General features: G+C 44.6%; 1 protein-coding gene across 7 annotated transcripts in view; it reads left to right on the top strand.

Annotated features, from left to right (window-relative positions):
• DZANK1 (double zinc ribbon and ankyrin repeat domains 1) overlaps nucleotides 1-12,241 on the top strand; it is a 101,544-nt gene extending 89,303 nt beyond the window's left edge. For 6 of the 7 annotated variants that reach the window (XM_037993971.2, XM_007961145.3, XM_037993970.2 and 3 more), the window contains 6 exons: nucleotides 1,524-1,620; nucleotides 2,064-2,164; nucleotides 5,441-5,521; nucleotides 6,070-6,197; nucleotides 10,511-10,585; nucleotides 11,036-12,241. In XM_037993971.2, coding sequence (XP_037849899.2) covers nucleotides 1,524-1,620; nucleotides 2,064-2,164; nucleotides 5,441-5,521; nucleotides 6,070-6,197; nucleotides 10,511-10,585; nucleotides 11,036-11,201 — 648 coding nt within the window. In that variant the 3' untranslated portion in view covers nucleotides 11,202-12,241. The other variant, XM_007961153.3, reaches the window with a different exon arrangement.
• The last annotated feature ends 6,784 nt before the right edge of the window (nucleotides 12,242-19,025 follow it).

Genomic DNA, 19,025 nt, shown 5'->3' with positions numbered 1-19,025 from the left:
ACAGGGAGGCTGCGAGTATCTAATGGGCTAATGCACATGAATGTGCTTTGAAACCAAATAAAGCTCTAACTGCTGTTTTTAATTGTGTGGCTAGAGCAGAGCTTGGGTCAGAGAGGAACTTTAGGGGAAGGGAAGTGAGAAAAGCAGGTCAAGGCAGGGGAAGGTGCTGAATAAGCAGGTAGATAAAAGCAAAGCTGAGCTTTAGCTTGATCCAAGGGAACCTCTGGAGGATGAATTACACCACCAAGTTGCCCCCAGTTGAGTCAGGTAGGAGAGGGAGCATAACCTCTAGGGCAAGGCAGCATCCACCTCCTGAGGGCACTTTGCTGGAGAAGGAGGTCCAGCAGTGAACTCTTAGCAGCTACACAACAGCTGGGGTGAGTAACCTGGCCAGCTAGTGGGAACGGGGTGGGCCGCTAGAATTGGAATAACTGTTCCCAGGTGATTTTTTTTTCTTTTTCATTTTCTTTTTTTCTTTCTTTCTTTCTTTCTTTCTTTTTTTTTTTTTTTTTTTTTTACAAATTCTTGCTCTGTCAACCAGACTGGAGTGCAGTGGCACAATCTTGGCTCACTGCAACCTCCACCTGCTGGGTTCAAGCAATTCTTGTTCCTCAGCTGCCTATGTAGCTGGGATTACAGGCACATGCCACCACACCCAGCTAAGTTTTGTATTTTTAGTAGAGATGGGGTTTCACCATGTTGGCTACGCTGGTCTCGAACTCCTGGCCTCAAGTGATCCACCTGTCTCAGCCTCCCAAAGTGCTGGGATTATAGGCATGAGCCACCGCACCTGGCTCTTAGGTTTAATAAATCTTTTCTTGGCCTGTGTGTTCTAGTGTTCAGGAAGTAGCAGGCTATTGCCTGGGACAAGAGCAGGCAGCCACATGAGGGTGCAGGGGGATTAGTTCGGGTGTACACAGACTTCTGTGTCTGGCCTCATTATAGAGATGCCCCTTTTACCGCATTTTGCTTTTACAACATGCCATTGAGGTAGCTCATAGTATTTCCGCTTTCCAGGTGAGGAAACTGAGGCTCAGAGAAGTTAAGCAACCTGCTTCTTCCAAGGGCACTAAGTTAGTAAGTGGCAGACCCAGGATTCACACTTGGCAGCCTGGGACCTTCATCATGATACCGTAATTCCAAGACACTGAAGGACTTTAAGCAGAGAATTGACACAATCACTTATAAAGGGTATAAAACGTGACTGGGACAGCCACATGCAGGGAGGCTGGCAGACCCCTGTGGAGAGGCTATTGTGATGGTCCCAATGTGAGCTGAGGGGGCCAGGGCTGCAGTGAGGGAGAGGAGGAGGGGCCAGACTGAGCCGCTGGGTAAGCAGCAGAATGGACAAAGCATCCTGGGGGGTAAGGAGGAGTCAGGAAGGACCCCAGGTCTCAGGCTGGACTGTCTGGGTAGGTAGAGCTGTCCTTAATGAGGAGGAGCAGGTTAGCAGAGAGATCCTTCTTTCTAGTGGGACAAAGCAGCCTCATCATTCCTGGTGTTTGAATGTTTTCATTGGCCAGAACCTCTACCTGAACAAGGCGGTGAATTTCAGCGACCACCTTCTGAGCAGTGCTGCCGAGGGTGATGGGGGGCTGTGCGGCAGCAGGTCCAGCTGGGGTGAGTTATTCCCTTCTGGCAATTTTAAAACAACTAACCAGGAACACATGGACTTGGCGGGGATAGCAGAGAATTGCTAAGAGTTTGACAGCCCAGTCACAGACCTTGCAACTATGTTCCAGTCATTTTATTTCTCTGGCTTCTCCGAACTCAGAGGTGAGACCTTTGAATTCCTTTACAGGGCTTGGGGAAATTCATTTGTGGGGTGCACTTTTGGAACTAAAAACTGAAGTCCCTTCTTTTCCTCTGCTTCCCACCCTTCCTCTGGTTCCTGGACAGCGGAGTGGCTCCAGGAGTCTCTCCTGCCAAGTTTAATCAAATAGAAATTTCTATGAAAGCCATTTTGTCCTCTGACTTTTGAGGGACATGGGAGTAAGAAATAACTCTTTGTGTGGGGAGTTGGGGGAGGGGCATCATTTTTTTCCCCAACTGTGTCATTTCAGTGAGTGACTACAGCCAGAGCACCTCAGATACTATTGAAAAAATCAAAAGGATAAGGAATTTCAAGACCAAAACTTTTCAAGAAAAGAAGGAGCAGCTTTTAGTAAGTGTCTTTTTTGGTCCTTATGGATATTGTCTTCAGTCTGTGATTTTCAGGTTTTATTTGACTTTTTTAAAATGGAAGAATAATTTCTCATTTTCTGTTCCTTTTTTTAAATAAGGGCTTCTATTTTGTAGAGGTAGACTTCTTTAAAATAGCTCAAGATGATGAATTAGAGTTATTTCAAAGTTCCCATCAGTTCCCTGAATCATCTCTGTGTTTCCTCTGGGGTCAGTTCTGTCTGCCTATCTTTCTCTTTCTTGTCTTTGGTTTGCCTCAAATATAGATCCTTAGTTATCTGGTCATTTGACAAACGAAGACTAGTTGGGTAGCGCAGATGCTGGCATGGTGCCCAGCATGAGGATGGGCCCTGAAGTCCCTGTGTGAGTGGATGGGCATGTTGTGGACAGACGTCCCTGGAGGGTGTGTGGGCAGGGAGCAGGAGAAAGCCTTCAGATCCTCTGTGTTGCTGGCGGAAAAGGTCTTCCTCTGGTGGTGAGGGTGTTGGTGGTGTGAAGCGTTCTCACAGGTTTCAGTTTGTGATGAAGCTTTTTTCCTTTCCCTCTACACCCTCCCCTATGTCCGTCATGGAGGTCTAGGCTCTGCCCTTCTCCCTTCTTGGGCCCCATTGCACCAAATAGAATCCTTTGTTGGGCAAATCTTATACTTTCTGCAAAATAGTTATCAGGGCAAAGACCACAAGCCTCCTGCCCTTCTTACATGGGGGAGAAGGGGTAAGGCACCAGAGATCTCAGCTATTCACCATAGAGCCCTTAGTAATCTACTCATGCATTCAGGCTGCACCCAACACCTAACCTCCATATTGATTAATTTAAGCTTTTGCAGGGCTGCCCTGGAGAGAAAACACTCCTACCTCTGGTGTCTTCAGCTGGATTTTTGTTTGTTTGTTTTGGTTTGGTTTCCCTGTTAGTCAGATTTCATCTACTTTCAGTCTTCTTGGAATTTCTCAAAATTACTAATTCACTGATGGTTAGTACCCTTTCAGAGTCTCCCATATCTTTTAGAGTTTTGTGTTTTAAAAATATATGCCAAGAATAATTCTAAAAGGGGCTTTGGAGAAAAGAGCAGTGGATGCCCCCTGCTCCATCCCCAACCTTGCCTTTTAATTGGTCCTCCTTGACTGCGATGCAAAGAACAGATATGATTAGCAGCAAGCCCCAAGGCCCGGGCCCAGGCCCGAGCTAGACACTTGCATGATGCCGGGTGCTTCCCTCCATGTGTGGTTCCAAGGCCAGGCCCTCAACGGGACCTTGTCAGTGCAGGCACCAGCTGCCCAGCTTGCATCCTGATTCCTCTGGAGGCGGGGACTCTGTTCTTTATCTTTTTTTTTTTTCCCCCACCACATGCTTTGTATGTAACAAACACCAGTATATTTGGAAAGAATATGTTAGAATTGTTTTACCTTTTATTGTTTAGGACTTCTTGTACTCACCACCTTCTCCCAGTTTGAAATATTGTTAATGAGTATAAAAGAAGCATAGAGTTCCATAAACTGAACAGCTTACAATTTGGGAGACTCTACCTATTTACTCTGTGTATAACCTGAATCTCCCACTGTGTATGCCTTTTTTTTTTTCTCATTTGCATTTAGGGGATACGTATCAGAAGCTATAACTTTTGTTCACTCATTCAGTTATGATTTTTGAGCACATGTGTACCAGGCACTGTTGTACGTGTTGAAAATATAACCTGAACAAAAGATGTAAACCCTCACACCTCCTGAAGCTGATAGTCCAGTGCATTCTAGTATACTTTTCCATGAGGAATGGAAATCAGTGTAAACAAGTGCTCCCCAAGATCCCTGCTGGGGGTTTACTGATTAGAGCACTTGGTTCCAAGCTATTCATTGGTAAGATGGGGACAGCGAGAAAGGAGGCGGCACCGCCTGGACCAGGCATCATCTTCAAAGGCTCAGAGGCCTTGACCAGTGTCCTCATGGCCATGGCTTCACAGGAGCAAGGACAGGGAAGGTTTTATTTCCACTTTACAAATGAAAATGGTGGTCCTGTGACCACCCCACAGCCATGTCCGGGATCCAGAGGCAACATACTAAAAGCAATGTCTCTTGCTTTCTAAACAGCTTCCTTCAGTCTTCCAGCATTTGAAATTCTTTATATATAAAGATGAATATATGGCATTTAAAAACATAAAAAGATAAGTTCTTCAGTCAGGCCCAGTGGCTCATGCCTGTAATCCCAGCACTTTAGGAGGCTGTGGAGGGCGGATCATGAGGTCAGGAGATCGAGACCATCCTGGCTAACACGGTGAAACCCCATCTCTATTAAAAATACAAAAAATTAGCCAGAAGTGGTGGCACATACCTGTAGTCCCAGCTACTCGGGAGGCTGAGGCAGGAGAATCACTTAAACCTGAGAGGCGGAGGTTGCAGTGAGCCAAGATCATGCCACTGGCACTCCAGCCTGGCGACAGAGCGGAACTTCATCTCAGAAAAAAAAAAAAGAAAAGAAAAGAAAAAAAAAGATATTGAGATTTCTGAGAGCTTTTCTTCTGTGCTTTGTTTTGTTTTGTTTTTTGAGTCAGAGTCCCACTGTGTTGCCCAGGCTGAAGTGCGGTTATGTGTTCTCATCTCACTCCAACCTCTGCCTCCTGGACTCAAGCAATTCTCCTGCCTCAGCCTCCCAAGTAGCTGGGATTATAGGCATGCTAACACACCTGGCTAATTATATTTTTAGTAGAGACAGGGTTTCGCCATGTTGGCCAAGCTGGTCTCGAACTCCTGACCTCAAGTGATCTGCCTGCCTCGGCCTCCCAAAGTGCTGGGATTACAGGCGTGAGCTACTATGCCCAGCCTTTTTTTCTAAAGAAGTCAATGTATTGGCTCATTCATTCCTCAGGGGAGTACATTTTCTGAACTGTCATACTTCAACTGACCTTGAACACTTTATAAAGTATGCAAAATAAATTTTAGGACACACCTGATTGCTTTTCCTAGAGCTAGTCATAATAAAATTAGTGTAGAGTTTCTGGGTTTTGTGAGGTTTCTCATGGCATCCTTGTCCTTAATATAAGACAGTGTCCATGCGGTAACCTTGCCTGAAGCAAGGTTTTGGAGCAGCAAGATTGACATTAGATGTGGATATTTGTGCTGTGGGCTATTTGAAGACCACACACACACTCTCATGCACACACTCATAGTCACCTGCCCTTGTGACTTAGAATTCAACGTTGGAAAGAAAGTGTTTGCCTTGAGTGAATATTTTGAGGCGGGGGAAATGACCACATTCTGTAATCCTACAGCCTGAAAACAGACTCCTGCTGAAGGAAGTTGGACCCACGGGGGAAGGAAGAGTCTCTGTGATCGAACAGCTGCTGGATGAGGTAAGTGTCGCCAAAGGAGCAGGTCTCTCTGAAGAGGTCAGCCTGGCATTCCGCCTCTGTCTCCTTCAGATGGAAGTTTTGTTCAATACTGTGAAAATTACACTGCCCTTTGATTGAAAACTCAGGGTGCAGTGAATGGCTAGTCAAAAGCTTGATATTAATTGTTCCCCGTTGCTAGTTTTTATATCAGAGAAAATAGGCAGAGAAGCACAGATGAGACCAAGGAACATGCATGAAGCTGGATAGAATCTCTGGCCTGTGACCCCATATTACCTTTATCCTGGGTTTCCTGAAGAAGCAAGTTGTCAGGGTGCTGCCCTCCCCTCCCCGCCCGTGCTGGGAACAGAAGTTTTGTCACCTGGGTCACTTTGTAGCTCTGTTAATTGTAGATCTGGTCTTGAGGTTCCTGATTCTCCTCTCCTTTGATCTGAAAGCACTTTCGTTCCATCAGCTCTGTAAAGCACATCTGTTATACCTCATACGGTGGCGACTGGATGCTGTTGAGTGCAGGGTTTTTTGGCGAGTTCGTCCTTTTCCATTTGCTGCAGGGAGCAGACCCCAACTGCTGTGATGAAGACAATCGACCCGTCATAACTGTGGCTGTTATGAATAAGCACCATGAAGCGATTCCGGTTCTCGTGCAGAGAGGAGCAGACATCGACCAACAGTGGGGGCCGTAAGTGAAACACATTGACAGGAGAGCTAAGGTAGCAGCAGGCTAACTGCTTGGAGCTCCACTGTGGCAGAAGCAGTCTACACACATGCCCTGTTCAGTTTCAGCCACTTGAACCATTTTAACCTATTTCAGCTTTAATAAGAGGCTTAACGCCTTCTGTTTTCCATAGCTGGGTAAAGCGAAATTTTAAAAATGGACTATTGGGTTGCCTAATTTAGTGGCTTTTATAAATGATGATACATTTTGTTAATTCATAAGCTTATACTGTATGGGGCCAGTGAATCCTTAGCCCTTGGGGTGTTAATCAGTGTTTTCATCATGAATCATGATAACACCAAGGGAAGACACACTTCAGTGTATTCCCCATGAAGTTAATGCGGAAAGAAAATGTCATACGGTTGTCTCCAGATCTCACGCACTGCGGGGGAGACTGGCACATCTGAGGCTACCACGTGGTCTCCTGCTGCCTTGCTTTCCCACCCGTGATACAAGACAGAAAGGTACCAAGTCCTGTTACTTACTGTCCTAGTCTTGGTCCACTCCTGTCCCATAACCTTCTCTTCCAGCCATATGCTTCTGTTGTTCTCTTGAAAATTACTTTGAAAATGTGAGGTGAAAATTTCCTCGAGCATGAGTCATTCATGTTAACTGCTCATATCTTGCCGACCACGTTGTTGACGTAAGTCTTCTAGGGACATCACAGGCATCTAGCACTCCTGCCTCCTGAAGTCTTACTAAGGCAAGGTCAAGGTCCGTGTCAGTGGAACATTCTTCTGTGTACTTCATGCCACCGCAGAGGCCAAAATTTCAGTAGCTTTGCTTGTTATTCTGTTTCAGAATTGTCTCTAGTGTTAGTGTTCAAAATATAATCCTGTTAATTTTTCTATATGCATTTTACTAATGTCTGCATTTTAATAGTTTCTACCCCCTTTTTTAGTTTTATTTTACAGCAGAATATTTGGTGTGTTGGTGTAAAGCTTTGATGGTTGGAATTTATTTTCTCAAGTTTGCTTAGGGTTTACTGTGTCAACTTCTTTATTTATCCTACACTGTTGTATTATTGTCTTTATTAATAAAATGGTGCTACCTTGTTTTGTGTTAAGGCATATTTTATATTTTTATGATTCAGAAAAGCTTTTTTAATAGCATTTAAGTATGTTTGTGATTGATACAGAAATTACTTGAGCACATTTTGAATTGAAGTGTAAGCTGCATGAGTCCTGGCTTTATGAAGAGTCCAGCTAAGAGGAGGAAAGTGCCCTGGGCATTGAACAGATTGCCTTTTTATTTTGCTGTGCCTCAGCTTCCATGTTTGCTTCATCACCATTCTACAAATTGGCCTCTATCGACATGTGATCTCATCGCATGTCTGTAAAGTCTGACGCTGCGGTTACACCTGTCTATCTGAACGGTGTGTAGTAGCCTTTGTCACCCCCCTGCAGGATCATGGTGACTGTGGCCAGTATGTAGCTCACATGGTTGTGGCGAGGAAAGCTAGAGGGTTGGCCCTCTCTGAAATAGAGCACAGGGATCTCTTCTTCCTTTCCAGTGCATGCCAGTGGAGGACAGTAGCATTTCCCACTAACACCCACATTCTGCCAAGTCTGGTTTATATCTGTTAGTTTCAAGAGTTTGGGCCTGGAGCTGGACCTCTGTAAACCCAGGAACATGACCTCGACGTTCCATCCATCCTATTGCTTTTAGGCATAAATCATCCAGAGGTCTGGTTTTACTGTAAAAGAGGCTCAGAGAGTTGTTCCTTAGCAAACAATTAAAATGCTCTCTCCCATCCGAGCATGTTTGGCTAGTGGAGCCTAAGTGGTCTCTACACCAGATAACTTCCATTAAGTAGCTTGGCAGGTGGCGGAAAGCTCTTTCCTCATTTCCTAGTTCCATGTTTGTATCATTCCTACCAGAATGAAATCATATTCAACACAAGGGAATGGCTAGGAGAAATTCACATCCTCCACCAAAGCTCATTCCTCTTACTAGCAGATTTCAGAAACACAGATTCAAGATCTCACTAGGTGAGAAGCCCAGAGAAATGCTGTTTGCTTTTGGACAAGAGTTGCCCTTCTTCACTGCACTGGCAATTCGAAACGTGCCATCCCCTGGCTCTGTCCCAGTAGCCAGGTGAGGAAGATGCAAGCATCAGTCTACTTCTTAGAGGTTCAGCTGTGGACACTTATTCCATTAGGTAATTTAAGGAGAGAATGTACGTTAATCTACCATGATACTTAGATTTGAGTAAGTAGTTTGAATTGTTTGTATATTAATAGTAAAGTTTCTTTAAAGTACAAATTCCATGGCAGAGTCACCATTCAGCATTTTCCAAAACCGAACTGTGGATCCACAGGAAATAGCCAGCACAGAAAATCTAACCACCAGCAAACCCCCCATGCAATACATAGAATGAATCCTCTGCTCTCAATTTGGAGAGAATTGTGAAGAAAGAAGATTATAAGTCTACATAGGAGATGTGGCAACCCTATGAATATATCCCAGTTCAAATGGTAAATGCCTCATAAAGGCCCAAGGAACTGTAGGGGTGAAGTGACAGACAGTTAAGCTCTATGCCACCAGCGAGGAAGAAAGAATGAAAGATAAGGAGGAAATGGAGTCTTTTCCAGACTAATTCCAGTTAAACCTCTTTTTTTGTGAACCGCCCAGTCTTGGGTATGTCTTTATCAGCAGTGTGAAAATGGACTAACACACTAGCACACAGCATAGCCCATGAACATTCAATGGCAAATTCTTCATTTGTGACCAGTTTGTTCTTTCTGAAAGCATTTATCCTTGATGTTCTGAAATTTCACAAGGGTATTTTTAGATGTGCTGTTTTTGATTCACCCAGTTGGCCTTTTCAATTTAAAAAGTCTTATCTTTCTTTAGGTTAGGAAAAATTTGTTCTATTATCTCTTTGGCATTTTCTTCCCTCCATTTTTCTATTCTCTTTCTAGAACTGTTAGTTGGATGGTGGACTACTTGAATTGATTCCCTATGTCTGTCTTTCTTTTGTGTTTTTCCGTAGTTTCATCTATCTTTTTCTCTTCCATCTTTTGAGAGATTTTCCTAACTTTGTTGTCCATTCTTCCTATTGAATAATTGTTATTTCAATAATCGCATTTATTCTTTCTAGGAGCTACTTTTGTTCTGATTGTTTCTTTCTCATAGTTTCATATTTTTGTGCAACATTGTCTTGAATCATTCTGCAGATACCAGTTAGATTTTTGTCTTGTTTTAAATTCCTCGTGTTTGTGTATCTTGGTTTTCTCTTTGATTCTGCAGGATTTTCTCAGATGTCTATGAGCCTTGGTTGTCCATTCACATTTGAGAATGGAGTTTGCACTAGATGACTGGTAACTTTGTATATAAGAGAAGGGCTTTGTCAACCAAGAGGCTTTCTGGGTAGGTGGAGCTACTCCCACGCTGGGACCCCTGGGTGCCAGAAAGTGAAAGGCTTCCCTCTGATTCTCACCAGAGGCTCTCTTTATCTTCCTCAGAGAAGAAGCCACTATCCTTTTTCTCCATAGGGATAAATGCATGGCTGCAGGCACATCTGCAGGTGTGGGGGATGAGGGTGTTGGCATCAAAGGAAGGAGCAGGGGCAGAGAGAGTTCAGACATTCAATGCCTATCTCATTTCTACTTTCAGTCATGACTCTTGCCCTCCTTCACTCCTGCCACCTCTGCATAGGAGCCTTTCAGGAGTCCGGGTACCACCCTGACCTCCATTTCAGTTGCCCACTCCTCCCTCACTAGGTCAAACCTGACCAGGAAATATGAACAGAAACCCTGGCATTGCAGCAAAATATGCTGTGTCTGACCTCTCAGGCCTGCCCCCTGGCTTCTAAGATTGGTGTTTATTTTCATGTCATGTAAGCCTAACTCACTAGAGCCAAGGCCATTTTCCCTACACAAAAATAGGAGCCTCAGCCCTGAGAAGCTACTATCATGCCCGAGGGGTCCAAGCCAAAGTTAAGACTATGTCCAATATGTTGCATAAACTCTTGCAGGCAGTTTAGAACAATGGTATTTATTAGCATTTATTAAATCAACTACCAACCATATCCTGTGGGTTTCTCGCATTAAAAAATGAATGTGTTTATAACCTTTTCACTGTCTAGTATCAAAGCTTACCCTCCATCACAGTATTCCTCCAAGAGAAGGGCAGAGAGAGGAGACTCAAAAGGTTTCCCAGGTTAGTTAAGTAGGTCGATGAAAAAAACAAGGACCTTGGGTCCCATGCATCCTCTCCAGTTTCCTGATGATGCTAACTAAGGATTTATCCAGGATTTTTTTCCCCCTAATTAGGCTCAGAAATACAGCTCTTCACGAAGCTACTCTGCTTGGCCTTGCAGGAAGAGAGAGCATCGCCACTTTACTGGGGTATGTCCCCTGGTCTCTGATGGATACTTTTGAGGGCCACAGGGATCTCCCTAATGGCCTGTGATGATTTTAAGAGAGGCCTTGGTTCCTGAACTGCTGTCCCTGTCTGTGGGGACCACCATCCCACCATGGTTCCCTGGGCACTAAGGGCTTTTCAAAGCACAATGAAAATGTTGCCCCCATTAAACATACTTGGTTGTAGGACTTTAATGCAATGGGAACCAATGGCCAGGGTTAGCAATTGGACATTTTGAAATCACAGGCCTCTTTAAAGGTTTCAGGGTAGAGCCACCTCTGAGAACTGAAGTCACTGTGACCTCTTGAGGACAGGTTTGGGGAGGTGGGAGCAGGAGGGGCCCAGACTGGCCTCCGTGGCAGGGAAGAGTCAAGCTCTTAGGGGCACATGCTCAAGTCCTTCAGTGCACCTCCATTTCTCCATTTCCTTTGCAGATGCAATGCAAGCATCCAAAAGAAGAATGCAGGAGGCCAGACAGCGTACGACCTGGCTCTGAACACTGGAGATGACCTCATCACCTCACTCTTTGCTGCCAAGTTTGGCCAAGGACTCGAGGACCAACTCGCCCAAACTAGGAGCCTCAGACTGGATGACTGTTAGACCTGAGGCCTCCCTGGGACTTCATTTAAGAATATGTGCAGTGGCTGGCACGGTGGCTCATGCCTGTAATCCCAGTGCTTTGGGAGGCTGAGGCTGGCAGATCACCTGAGGTCAGGAGTTCAAGAGTAGCCTGACCAACATGGAGAAACCCCGTCTCTACTAAAAATACGAAAGTAGTTGGGCGTGGTGGCGCATGCCTGTAATGCCAGTTACTCGGGAGGTTGAGGCAGGAGAATCACTTGAACCCGGAAGCTGGAGGTTGCGGTGAGCCAAGATCGTGCCATTGCACTCCAGCCTGGGCAACAAGAGCAAAACTCCGTCTCAAAAAAAAAAAAAAAAAAGAATACGTGCAGTTCTGGCTATTCTTTAATCATGTCTTTTTAAAATGTGTATTTGAGATTAGAAATTGAGGTTGAGAGGAACTCAGGGGATTTTTTAAAAAAATCATATGACAGTATAAGCCATCAGTACTAAATGGACAGCTCCCAGTATACTGTGGGCTGTGATCAACTGAATGTATGTTTTTTAATGGTTTATTGCTGCAGTTTTTTTGTGTATTTGATTTTTAGTTTTTGACTTATTTTTCAATAGGTAATAATTGCACATGGTTCAAAGCTAAAAGGTATGAAGTATTATGTAGGGATGTGTCCCTCCCATCCTGTCCTATAGCCACCACCTCCCTCCTCAGCCACCAATGACACCAGAGTCAACTTGCCTTTCCAGGGGTTGTGCAAAGTTAGATATGCACATACACGTGGTATAAGCACATGTACATAAAAGTACACATAGAATATAAACATGTCTGTAGCACATATATATTCTTCCCCCTCTTCTAAAACAAACGGCAGCAAACCAGCCACACACTGTTCTGCATCTTGTTCTTTTTGCCCGATACGTCTTGTAGGTGGCTCCTAATTAGTATGTAAAGATTGACCTTATTTAAACTTTTTAATGTTGAAATCATCAATATTCCCATCATTATGGTTTGTTCTTTGGCTGACAAATCAGCTGTCAATAAACCACTTTGCAGGAATGTGTAATTTTGACTCATTCCTTTCTTCAGGTCATTATTTTCATCTTTGGGTGGTAATGCTGCAGTTGTGAAGTCCCTAACTAGTTTATGTTAATGTAGGTAAATAGAATATGTATTAATTTACCATAATTAATTCAGAACAATAAGGGCCTTGGGGTGGTTACTGTTATCACTACCTGCACTTTACTCCCCCAGACTGGGCAGCTGTCTGTGGGAGGACAGAAGGTGCAAAGTCGTGGGAACACAGGCCCCTGGGCAGGCACTGGCACTGTTCCTGCCCCATCAGCCCCTCAGCCACCAGTGTAAGGGAGGCTGCTGCGTGGTGGCCAGTGTCCAGGGAGACTGGGGAGTGCGATCATCTCGTTTAGGGGGGGTGGTTTGCCCTGTGTCAGCTTGACTGGGACTACTTTGCCCAGAATTTTCTTCCCCTATGGTTCTCTTCAGGGTTGGCCCCAAGAAAAACTGCATGACATTCAGAAGACAGAAGAAAAGCAACAGCAGTCATGCTTGGATGGTGGGTAGAGGGCACCAGGTGCCTCTGCCACTCACATCCTGCGTGAAGGAAGGGATAGAAGTGCTTGCCACAACCAAGCAGCAAGCCCTGCCTTTGGGATGGAAGAGGATGGATGTTTATTGGGATCAACACTTGCGAAAAGATGGTACAGAGGGAGAAGTCGAGTGGGGGCTAATGGGGTTCAAGGCCATTTTTCCTAGACCTCAGGGAGCGGAGAGGGCCTCATGGACCCGTGGGTTCTAAAAACAATCGCCTTGGGGTTCTTGGGGGGATCTTTTGTGTCCTGAGTGCAGGAACAATGCTTTTAACACCTCTTGGGTTTTCCACACTCCGTCTTAGAGGATCCTACCTTCTGAAACCAAGAGGCCCTTCCAGTGCCAGCTGGCCAGACTCAGGAATCGGTAAAGCACACATCTGACGTCTCATGCTAGGGTCCTTTCCTTTCCCTAAAGCTCACAGCCTAGACTCATCACCCTTGAATTTCACTCTTTCAGAATCAAACCTCAGTTAAAATAGGACTAAAAACTGAAAAGGTAGCCTAATATTTAACAGTTTCTGATGAAATCCTACAGGGTCACATAAAATGTTGTATTGGTATTAAAGTATATGTTTTCAGGAAAATTAAACACATTTTAAGGCAGAACATTTCTGATGTCAAAAATCGTGGGTTTTTTTTTTTTTTTTTTTTTTTTGTCTTTTCTAAAGCTTTCTTTTTCTTTTCCTAATGACAGGGCTTATTCAGGGAGCAGAGCCACTTTAAGTGAAACGGAATGAGATTTTAAAAATTTTTTATTTTTCAGAGACAGGGTATCTCTGTGTCACCCAGGCTGGAATGTAATGGTGCAATCATAGCTCACTGCAGCATCAAACTCCTGGGCTCACGCGATACTCTCGCCTCAGCCTCTGGAGTATCTGGGATTACAGACACACACCACTGCCCTCAGCTAATTTATTTTATTATTATTATTATTTTTTTTTGGTAGAGACAGGGTCTCCCTGTGTTGCCTACAGGCTGATCTCGAGCTCCTGGGCTCAGGTGATCCTCCCACCTCAGCCTCCCAAAGTGCTGGGATTACAGGTGTGAGCCACCATGCCCAGCCTGGAACAAGGGATTTATTAAAGGAGTTATACCCTCTGTAGTGCTTGAGCTGGTAAGTTTGATGGTGGGCCTGAAGTTGCTGTATCTTGGTTACATTCAGGAAGCACAGGCGAGCGTGAAGGGGACGAGCAAGGACAAACTGGAACCCATGGGGACACATCTCCCTCCTCCATCTTCCTGGTCACAGGCAACTTGCAGGAGACGTGCCCTTTCCCATGAAACTTGCCCCAGGCTGGGCTCTCCAGAAGCAGATGCCAAGACAGTTTGGGATGGAAGAGGATGGATGTTTATTGGGATCAACTCTTGTGAAAAGAAGGTGGAGAGGGCAAAGTCAACTGCTATGTGGCCCAACAGTGCCTCAGCCACCAGTGGTGCTCCCATGAGCCATATTTGCCCATCATGGTGTCCACTGTGCTTTTGTAGCCCGTCTGGCAGACGGGAGCTTCCCCAGAAGGGACGGGACCTCAGGCAAGGCAGCTCTCTGAAGTTGCTGATAGCTGGAGGCCATCTGCTGCCACACTCACTACAGCCAGGGCAGCAAGCCCTACCTGGAAAGGGGATGTGGGTGGTACATCTCTGCCTGCCATAAAGCTGCATAGGTGCCCGACCCAGGTTGCAGGACAGCTGAAGGCAGAGATCAGGGGGAGCTGGTGAAGCCACGGGCCTGGCTGCTGCCCACACCTGCCAGATGAGCCAGGGGTTAGTGACTGTGTCCTCCCTGGATCTGGTCCTGAGGCCATGTCCTCCCAAGGCCTGGCTGCTCTTCCTGGAGGGGCTGTCTCTGCTTTGCAGGCTTGTCCTGTGTTGCCAGTGGGCTTCGGTGGGCTGGCTTGCCATGCCCTCCGTTCCACTGAGGTGAGTTCCCATGCACTCATTGCCCATTTGGGTTTCTTCTATTTTTCCTATTGACTTAGAGAATTTCTTTACATCCTCTTGAATCAGAGTATCTTCTAGAGTCCAGACATCACTGCCTTTAATAGAAATACAATCTGAGCCACATACACAATCATAAATTTTCTAGTAGCCATACTTCTAAAAGTACAGAAAAACAAGTGAAATTAATTTTACTGGGATACATTGCAAAAGAAGACATACATGTGGCCAGAAAACATATATATATATTTTTAAAAAAAGCTCAGTATCACTGATCATTAGAGATGCAAATCAAAATCACAATGAGATACCATCTAACACCAATCAGAATGGCTATTTTTAAAAAGTCAAAAAATAACATGCTGGTGAGATTGTGGAAAAAAGGGAATACTTATACACTTTTGGTGGGAGTGTAAATTAGTTTAACCGTTGTGGGAAACAGTGTGGTGATTCCTCAAAGAGCTAAAAAGAGAAACACCATTCAATCCAGCAATCTCATTATTGGGTATACACCCAAAGGAAAAGAAATCATTCTACCATAAAGACCCATGCATGTGTATGTTCATTGCAGCACTATTCACAATAGAAAAGACATGGAATCAACCTAAATGCCCATCAATGACAGATTGGATAAAGAAAATGTGGTACATATACACCATGACATACGCTATGCAGCCATAAGAAAGTACGAGAGCATGTCTGTTGTGGGAACATGGATGGAGCTAGAGGCCATTATCCTTAGCAAACTAACACAGGTACAGAAAACCAAGTATCACATGTTCTCACTTATTCATGGGAGCTGGCCGGGCATAGTGGTTCACGCCTGTAATCCCAGCACTTTGGGACGCCAAGGTAGGCAGATCACCTGAGATCAGGAGTTAGAGACTAACCTGGCCAACATAGTGAAACTTCCTTTCTACTAAAAATACAAAAATTAACTGGGCCTGGTGGTGGGCGACTGTAGTCCCAGCTACTCAGGAGGCTGAGGCAGAATTGCTTGAACCCAGGAGGCAGCGGTTGCAGTGAGTTGAGATCTTACCATTGCACTCCAGCTTGGGTGACCAGAGTGAAACTCCATGTCCCAAAAACAAACAAACAAACAAAAACAGGGGGAAGCTAAATGATGAGAACAAATGGACACAAAAAGAGGGACAACACCAGCTGGGCGCGGTGGCTCACGCCTGTAATCCCAGCACTTTGGGAGGCCGAGGCGGGTGGATCACAAGGTCAGGAGATCGAGACCATCCTGGCTAACATGGTGAAACCCCATATCTACTAAAAAATACAAAAAATTAGCTAGGCGTGGTAGTGGGCACTTGTAGTCTCAGCTATTCGGGAGGCTGAGGCAGGAGAATGGCGTGAACCCGGGAAGCAGAGCTTGCAGTGAGCTGAGATTGCGCCACTGCACTCCAGCCTGGGTGACAAAGCGAGACTCCGTCTAAAAAAAAAAAAAAAAGAGGGACGATACCCACTGGGGCCTCTCAGAAGGTAGAGGCTGGGAGGAGGGAGAGGATCAGAAAAAAGAACGATTGGGTACTAGGCTTAGTACCTGGGTAACAAAACAGTCTGCACAATAAACCCCCGTGATGTGAGTTTACCTATGTAACAAACTCTGAATCGAAAATAAAAGTTTTAAAAATATTTTACTAGAATAAATATTATTTCAATTTATAATTCATCTAAATTGTTAATACAAGTCTATATATTTTATGTTTTTTCACACCAAGTCATTGAAATCTGGTGTGCATTTTACCCTTACAGCACATCTTAATTCAATTCACCACATTTTAAATGCCCCCTACCTGCGCATGGTGGTTGACTACAGCATAGTTCTAGAAGCTTCTACCTGTGTAATAACACACATTGAGGTCATTGCATTCTGATTCCCGCTAGGATACTAGCACCACAGATACACTCATTTGAAGCTTGCATCTTTGTGGTTGGTGGGTTTTCCTTGTCTAATCCAGGAAGAGTTCCTCCCCATCACCTGTGCTAGGCCACAACTCCAGGTGCTCTGGTCAAGGTGCCCAGTAGAATAAAGAAAATTTACAGGGTCATTTATTTCTGTTGTCTCCAAGACATCTCTTCAGAGGACCTCAAGAACGCACATCACTTGCTTCTTTTCCAGCTTCGATTTCTGACTGCTTCGGAGCCAGGTTTTTGCTTTTTCCTGGACAAATAGAAAATAAAGAGCATCTCTTGGATTCTCATCCACTTTCCCACTCTTCAAGTAATTGCAAACCTAGCCTCCCTTTGTGGTTTTCTAAGGGTAGGGCCTTGTGGGAACATAGAACAGACAAGGTAAAGTGACCCATTCTCTGCTCTCCCCTCCTTTTTCATTGTAGATCCCAAAAAGAGAGCCAAAAGGCCACATATACCTTTGTCCCTCAATGAACAGGAAATGAAGTGTGTTTACCTTCTCAGATGCACACGCGGATGCAGTTAACTGCCGTGTGTTTTTCTGAATGGAAGGAAGAGGGGCCTGGGCCAGCAGAGCCACCTGGGAGCTGCTTCTGCGATGGAGAGGAGTGCCCAGGTGGCTGCTGTTTCTGCCTCTCCTCGCTGCTGCTTCTGGTCCTGCTGCTGGAGGCCAGACCTGGGAGAACTGAGTGCTGGGAATTCAACTCAGAGTCTAGATTTAGACGGCTAAGTATGTCCACAGAGTTCCCGAAATAGAGCAGCACCTGCTTCTGGAAGGCAGAGCATTTGGACATTCCTTGGGAACGCTCCTGAGATGTCTTGGTTCTTGAATTGCCAACAAAAACACAGTTCCATCTCTCACCTCTTCCCTCTCCTTCCCGCATCTCCTCTTCATCCCCTCTCCCTCAACTGCTTTTCCGACCATTTCCCCCAAATCCTTACCCGACCCCCAAAACTCCCTCCATTACAATCCCTTTCCTTCCCCCAGGCCCTCCTTTCCTGTCCACATGGTCTCTTGGCCTTTCTTTCTCTCTTGGGAAGTGATGGAAATGCATGGTATTATTTACCTAAATTAATTGACTCAAATTTTCCCTTTCACCTTCAATGAGCCCTACTCTTTTAATGAAGTAGTGACATTTTCTGTTTACCTAGACTACATAAATTTTACTTGTTGTATTTTTGTTAGTAAGGATATAAATCTCCTAGCTTTAATAGAACATTGTAATTATAAATATAATACTAGTTTTTGTGTGTGTGTTTTTGTTTTTGTTTTTTTTTGAGACGGAGTCTTGCTGTGACACCCAGGCTGGAGTGCAGTGGCGCGATCTCGGCTCACTGCAAGCTCCGCCTCACCTGTTCACAGCATTCTCCTGCCTCAGCCTCCTGTGTAGCTGGGACTACAGGCGCCCGTCACCACGCCCAGCTAATTTTTTGTATTTTTAGTAGAGATGGGGTTTCACCGTGTTAGCCAGGCTGGTCTCAATATCCTGACCTTGTGATCCACCCGCCTCAGCTTCCCAAAGTGCTGGGGTTACAGGTGTGAGCTACCACGCCTGACCAATACTAGTTATTTTTAAATCTTTATTTTATGCATAAAACTGGAATAAAATTTTATAGTGAAAATTAAGAATAACATTTTGAATATTGTACAAAAAAGGGAAGTCCCGTTTCTGTGGCTCTCATAATCCCCAGCAGTAACCACTGTTAGCAGATGTGCAGGCCGGGCGGGGTGGCTCACACCTGTAATCCTAGAACTTTGGGAGGCTGAGGCGGGCAGATTGCATGAGCCCAGGAGTTCAAGACCAACCTGGGAAACATGTCAAAACCCCGTCTCTAAAATAAAAATAAAAATAAAAAACAGCATATGTGCAGCCTTTGGAAACCTTGATCTTTCTCTGCAATTTAACCCCATACAAAATATATAGTTTCTTAAAGTTTGAATACAACGTAATTATTCTGTAATTGATTTTATTCATTTATACATGTTGAGGACCTTTCCATTATTTGAGAATTGACTTAATTCTTTTTAAGTGTTTTTTTTCTAAATATAAAACATAGACATACACCATTATTGTTTTAACAGATTAACAGAGCTAATCAACATGTGTCAATATTTTGTGAAGACAATATTTTGTGAAGACAGAAGAAAGTAAAATCACTGGGTTTAAGACTGTGCATATTTGGAGTTTTGAAAGATATTGCCGAAATTTCCCTCCTAAGAGTTGACAGTCCCACCAAAGTATACCTTTCTCCACACCGCCCCAATTTTGCAGATCAAACACACGTCATTGCCGTTAGTTTGTTTATTTATTTATTTAATTTATTATTTTTTGCCTGTTCCTGATTTCTTATTAAGACTATCTCTTCCTGGATTAAGCATTTGTA

The sequence above is a fragment of the Chlorocebus sabaeus genome, chromosome 2 (assembly GCF_047675955.1).
Source record: "Chlorocebus sabaeus isolate Y175 chromosome 2, mChlSab1.0.hap1, whole genome shotgun sequence".
Taxonomy (NCBI): domain Eukaryota; kingdom Metazoa; phylum Chordata; class Mammalia; order Primates; family Cercopithecidae; genus Chlorocebus; species Chlorocebus sabaeus.
Note: the sequence above shows the minus strand (reverse complement) of the source record. Positions and strands in the feature narration are given on the sequence as shown.